The sequence below is a fragment of the Corvus brachyrhynchos genome, unplaced genomic scaffold (assembly GCF_000691975.1).
Source record: "Corvus brachyrhynchos isolate BGI_N302 unplaced genomic scaffold, ASM69197v1 scaffold84, whole genome shotgun sequence".
NCBI classification, from domain to species: Eukaryota; Metazoa; Chordata; class Aves; order Passeriformes; family Corvidae; genus Corvus; species Corvus brachyrhynchos.
This window is the reverse complement of record NW_008237434.1, coordinates 375,506-382,408: the sequence shown is the minus strand read 5'-3', so window position 1 is coordinate 382,408 and position 6,903 is coordinate 375,506. Positions and strand designations below refer to the sequence as shown.

The window sequence follows — 6,903 nt, the reverse complement described above, 5'->3', positions numbered from 1 at the left end:
CATAATGTTCTGGAATATCATTTCTAATGACTAGAAACTGTGTTAGGCATCATTGAAGGAAACTCTTCACTCTTACATCAGAGTGACACATGAGTGCCCTGTAGATCTATTTGTTTTTCACAAATGGCTGTTTATAAAGCTCAAGTTCTCTTTCAGTCTTGAAAAGAAAGTACAGAAAAACTGAAAGCCAACAAACAAAATTAGTTTAAAATAAAATTAGTTTTCACATTTTTAAATATTTAAATAGAATGTACAAAATTGAAAATAATATTCATTTATTTTAAGATTATATTTAATTTTACTCCAGGGTCCTGCTTTTAAACTTTTTACATTTACTTTTTAATGTGTTTTGTATGAAGGAACAATATAAATACTTTTATATGTTTTGATGACTATTATAACTGCAGGTTTTATATAGTTTATGGTTTCTTAGCAAACCTGTAAAGTAAATTGTTTGCTGAGAATTTTAGAACTGCACACTATCTCATTATGTTTGCTGCTGTTAAAAACTTGCCATAACATTTTGCTGGGGATATATGGAAATAATGCAGTGTGGCTACTTGGTTTTCTGGCTGCCATTCCACTGAGTTTGCATTTCAATAACACAGACTTGCCCTGTAAAAGCTGAAATATCGAAGTTTTTTTAAAATATAAACACACACTTTTAAAAAATATAAATTAGCACTGATTACTTCTTACTTTAGCAATACTCCAGCCCTATATAATAAACAATTAAGAAGTCTGATGATATGACTATAGATAAAATAAAAACTGAAAATTGCTTCTGAGGCCCCTAAATGTGAACCATTTCATAACTGGAGATTAAAAAACTCCATCATTTGGATAAATGAGAATGGGTAATGTCTACATGGAAGTGATGGGAAACAGAGTTGCTATTACAATACAGGTAAGCAAGGGATTTTGCTAACTGGCCATATATAATTGCCTATTTTAATACTCCATCATTGAGTATCTATCTGGCTTGGATATGCTGTTGTGAAACTACCTCAAAAGACACTGATAGTCCAAACTTTTCATGAAATCACATCGTGGTTCTTTGTCTGGTTTAGAAGAATTTGTTTCCAGTGTCCATTTCTACTGCAGACAGGTTCAGTGCCTGGGCACCAGATCAGGAGGTAGGGGCTGCCCCCCTGAACTGACACTGGTCTCATTCTGCCCCCAAAGCCTACACAGTCCATCCACATGACCTGTTCAGTGCATATTTTATTTGGAATGCTATCGCTGTAGCAAAAAAGTGCATTTTAAAGATTAATTCTGACAGCATGCTGTGTAATAGAACTGTTTTATTTGTCTTCAGGATGTTGACCTGAAAGCATGTCAGGGACCTTTGGATGACTGCTGTCCACATCAAGGAGAGGATCAGCTGGAACTGCAAGGGGAGGAGGAGGAGAAAGACATAAATCAAGTAAATGGTGAAAAAAAGGGAAGCAGGGAAAACTGAAGAGGAAGTGAGGGAAGATATAGAACTTATCACTAAGATAAAAAGTAGTGAAAAGCAATGGAGTGAAAGGTTTTGAAAGGAATAATTTATTTCCTCTTTTAATTTGAAGTGTCCCCTGCCAGGGCAGGAAAGGAATGGTCACTTCAGACAATACTTTGTGAATGATGCTCTGGTACACCTTTTTGAAAATTGCCTCCTTCCCTCAATCCCCCACTATTTTTTGTGTAGTTGAAATACTCTCAGGTTTACAGAAAACACTTGCAACTAACCATTTTTCAATTTGGGTTTATTTTCTCCGTTGTGAAAGTGTTGTGCTTGTGGGCAAGGATGTTTTTGCCTACAAACACTAGAGACATGGATGCTAAATTATACTGTTCTCACCATTTATTTAAGCTTGATGCTCAGAATTATATTTGGGACCCTGGACTGTTCAGTTTTATTCTCTCTGAGAGCTACAATGAAAAGGGCACTCAATTTTCTTGAGACCGTGTGGGAGCTGAGAACATCTGATCCAGGTGTCTTGACAGCCTCTCTGTTGGCCACTCCCCTGAGAACTTGGCTTTGAAAAATTACCTGATTTTTCCGCACTGGTGGGGAGGTGCAGCTTCAGAGGAAAGCCCAGTTCTGCTGTTGTGGGCAGAGCAGGGATGCTCAGGCCATGGAGCTGTTCTGCTCGTTCTAGCAGTGTGTCATCTCCCATCAGGATGAAGACTTGATGATGGGGTCAGCAGCAGTACTGCACTGTGCTCTTTTTCCTCTCAGACTTTGCTTTTTACCTCCTTTTACATAAAATAACTGTGCTTTACAACACGTTTCTCTTTTTCTTTTGTCACAGAGCAACTGCAACCATGGAGATTCCCTTCTCTCCTTAGAGGGCTATTTACAGTTTCTGTCATCGCAGGTGGGAAACGTGCTAGAGGTAAATGAGAAAATACAGGTATTGCCAGTAGATTGGAATACAGTCAGCAATTACTGGGTAATGACTTACTCTGATCAAATAACCACAGCCGTCCCCACCCACTCTGGGAATATATTAGCAAATCAATGAAGTAAAACTTACCTGAGGATGCTAAAGATGCTACTATCCACCTTGTACTGCAGCTCTCATTGGCTCTACTTGAGAAATTTTCCCCAGCAACTTGTCTGGTGTAAGAGCTGTGTCTTCACTGTGATCTGGTGTTCAAAGCTGGATGGAGCTACTGGACAACTCAGTTCAACTAATAGTTGCCTTTCTGAAACCTAATGCCAATTTGTATTTATGCAGCAGCTGTGTTTCTCTAGAGCAACACCGATTTATTATACAGTAGCAGCTATTGAGCATTTGTGAAAGATTACAGTTGTCATAAATATTGGGTCAAGTGCTTACAAGGTTACTACTCTCAAGAAGAACAGATCCATCTTCACTGCAAATCAGGTCAGTCAGCATTAGCAGTAAACCCATTTAGTGTTTTGGTTTTTTGGGTTTTTTAAAAATCTTGTAGCCCTCTGATACTGTATTTTACTTTCTGTGTGCCTGTCTTAACAAAAAACAGTTGTTATCTTAATTGAAGTCTCCTTCTTCTCCCACAGTTCATAGGTGCAACCATTGACCAGGAAGCTACTTCCTACATTCCTTTTCTGCAATACTTCAAGGGCATCTTACATACACTTCCCATCATAGGATCCTCTTCCAGGGTTATTAGCGTTTTCCATGTAACTTCATGCTTATGTAGTTTTGGGAATCTCTAGGTTGGATAGTACCTTCTAGCCCACAAATTAGCCTCCTCTTCTGTTCAGCTCTGGAAATGGATTGCACACTAACCAGATGTAGAAGTTCATCAGTTTAATTTTCTCCATCCTCCTCATAATTTGAAAGGAATTTGGCTGTAGCCTTTATGCAGCTATTACAAAACACAGTTGCATATTTTATTTAACATTATTAATGCACTGCCATCTTGTGACAATCTATCTGTTGAATATGGATTGATTGTTTCTTCCAAGTATCAAGTCTTTACAGCGAGTGGTATTTTTTAATAGCTGACTGCTAAGAATCATTCTTTTTAAGGGATTAGTTGAAAATAGCATCTCTATCTCAGACTAGAGACCACTGCAGGTGGTCTAGTACAAGGCAACTCCCTAGGAGAAATAAGGCAAGACCTTCTTCTGTTACCTGAGCTCCCAGTAAGCATAATAGAGAACTTAAGATGTTCTGGTCCTTAGGTACTTCATTCCTTCCCTGTGGAAAGTGCTTTTTACATAGTCTGTTTGCTGAATGCAATCAGAAAGTCCTTTCCTGAGACACGGTGAGGACACTCAACTATGGAGGAATCCTATACACTTCTTACTTGATGTATTTACCTTTTCAAGTACTTTGTATCCATCTATTTTCTGACTACTCTGCTTGTCAACAAGCACCCGACATAATCTTGGACAGTGGCTTTGTGCTTCTAAGACCCAGCAACTGTAACTCAGGTCCACAAAAGGTGGGCCTTAGTGCTACTGCAGCATTACCAGTCCAGTTTATTGTTTGGACATCAGGGCCGACAGATCATGTATCAGCTTTGGTTTTGTAAAAAAAACCCTGAGTAGTAAATTTAAAGTCAAGACATCCACAAAAGATGTGATTTGGTGGGGGATGATGTTACCTCCAAACTGATTAGAAAGAAGTTCAGCTTAGTTTTGGATTCAGTAGACCTCAGTTAAGTGGAACTAAACCAAATGTGGCACCTCACAGCCCCAAAAACTTCATAAATTGTAAAATAAGCAGTGAAACTGTGACAGCACAGTCTTAATGTTCCTGGCTTCCACCCCTCTTTTCATCACCACTGTCCTCACTTCTGCAGATGAGCTATTTATCTTCTTTAAAAAGTTCATTTTCTTTAGCACCTTGAACCAGCTCACCCTTGAATCATCAATACCACTACTAGGGAAGGGTAATGAACCCTTAGAAGGACCTTTTTCTTAGACCAGATCAGACAGAACACACAGGCTATAGTTTGTACACGTGGCAACAGTCCCATGTTTACCTCTCAACCCTCATCAGTCCCACACTGTCCTTTGCAAGTACTTCTCCCATTCCTTCAGTCACTTTTCTACTGCACCCTTCCTGCTTCCTTTTGCCATATGCCAATACAGATTATGCTTTGTACAGATGGGAAACAGCATTCCAAATAGCTAAGAGTTTAACATACAAAAGTTTGGCTTTAATAGAATCAAATAGTGGAATATTAAAGAACAAATTGATCATGACTGTGTAGGTGAGGGCTGTAGAAGCATTCATTTTGTGAAAGATTCCATTTTTTTCCCCCTTCATCTTTTAGGTGAACTTACTGGAAGATTCACAAGTTGCTACTTCTAGTAGAGGTCAAGACCCATCACCCTCACACCACAATATAAATTTGACCCAGACATTTCACAACAGTTTGAGTCCTCCTGATGCAATGCTACTAAGAACAGACTACCCCACTCAAGCAAAACCAAGACACTTACAAAGGCAAGAGTTTTTTCCTCAATCAAGCTCTGATACCACAAATCCAGAATCACTATTTCATGGGTCAAATTTGACAGGGCTGTTCTCAGCTGCTGACCTTAGAAATCTAACAGCCCATGATAATAATTTTGATGAAATTAAACTCATGTCTTTGGCTTTGGAGGAAGGCTTTAGTCCTATAGAAGTTTCTCAGATCTTTGAAGAGCCTGGCTCAGATTCAGGACTATCTTTGAATTCAAATTACAGCACCACCTCTTACTCAGTCTGCTGTGAAGATGCTGTTGGGTACAGCAGTAGTGTTAAATCTGCTCCTTCACATGGCTTAGGAGCTGTTGGTGGCCACTGCCAAGAAAACACTAAACACAGCCTTGTGGAATATCCAGGTGATACAGAGTGTTCTACAGAAGCCATGGTTCCACAGTTTCTTCATAATCACACTTACACTCAGCTGCCAAGTCAAGCAGCATCCACTCCACAGCCTCATCAACAGATGTGGATGAAGAAATCAAACAAAGTAAATGATAGGTGCCATAATTCTACTGCTACAAACCGGAGCAGAGATGAATGTAGTGCAAAAGCTCTGAGAATACCGTTTTCAGACGATGAAATTGTGAGCATGTCCGTCGACTCTTTCAACACATTGCTAGCAAAGAACCAGCTGACAGAAACTCAGGTATCACTTCTACGTGACATCAGACGACGAGGGAAAAACAAAGTAGCTGCCCAAAAGTGTCGTAAACGCAAACTGAATGCAATTCTTAACTTGGAAGAAGATGTGTGTAATCTCCAAACACAAAAGGAGAGCCTTAAAAAGGAGCACTCCCAGTGTAGCAAATCAATCAACCAGATAAAGCAAAAATTAAACAACTTGTACCACGACATTTTCAGTAGATTGAGGGATGACCAGGGCAGACCTGTTAACCCACGCCAGTATGTCATTCATTGCAGTAGCAATGGTAGTGTTCTCATAATTCCCAAGCACTTGGTCAAATCTGAACAGAAACAAGGTAACAGAAAAGAGAAGAAACAAAAATAAGATGACTGAGATCACCAAAATCATCTTTATTTTGCCTGAAAGCTTGTGTGAAGACTAAAGGTCAGTGATTACAGCAGTTCAAACAGAAACAACTATGCTTGAGGACAAACACTATGTTCAAGGGTCTGCCAAACCCAACCACGATCTGTTAGAAAGTCTATGAGCTGAGGCTTTTGGATGAGGAAATCTGTTTAGTTTTAGTTACAATTAAAGGAGCTAGACCATCAGTGTAGCTTTATAGACCTATGTTAAAACTAGAATGTAGTTACTGGTAATGGGGGCAGAGGGGAGAACATCCTGGCGTAAGTCAACTTTAGATCAATGTTACATGTGCACGAAAAATGTTTTAGTCTTGTGTACTTGACTCTTCATACAGAAAATGAACTTATTTTATTCTCTAGCACTGAAAGAAAAATTATAGTTTTAGTGCATCTTCAACTTAAATTCGCTGTGGATTTACATAGTCTCGAGAGATAACTGCATGCTTTGCATTTATTCACAATGGCTCTGATTTTCCTAGTTTTCCTTTGAGGAGAGCAACCCGGGACAGTACTGCATTTTTCCTCACTACTTTCACCATCGTAACTCCAAGCAAAGATAATCTACCACTTAATTTTACAACTCATACAGTCAATCTGCAAATAGATGCTGAAAATTGTGTCTGATTCAATATTGTCTTACCTGCATCCTCTGCAATTGAATCATTCTCAGCTTTCTTCCACGAAAATGACCAATGGTGAATGAGTTCCTGTTTTGTTTCCTAGTGACTGTTACACATTTAGTTGTGTACCTTCCCTTTTCCGCTCATTTTGATACCTTCGTCAAGAAGTACTTGAGTTTTTCTCTTTGGCTTTTTAAACTGGTATTTTTAAGGTATCTTTAATGTTCCAGATTTAGTTTTTTAAAATAAATATTTTACCTAATCTTTAAACTAAA

General features: G+C 38.8%; 1 protein-coding gene across 1 annotated transcript; it reads left to right on the top strand.

Moving 5' to 3' along the window:
• Positions 1-381: 381 nt before the first annotated feature.
• NFE2L3 (nuclear factor, erythroid 2 like 3) lies at positions 382-6,903 on the top strand. The gene is made up of 4 exons (XM_017731176.1): positions 382-907; positions 1,319-1,426; positions 2,298-2,381; positions 4,762-6,903. Exons 1-4 carry the CDS (start codon positions 848-850, stop codon positions 5,965-5,967), a joined length of 1,458 nt encoding a protein of 485 aa, XP_017586665.1. The 5' UTR covers positions 382-847; the 3' UTR covers positions 5,968-6,903.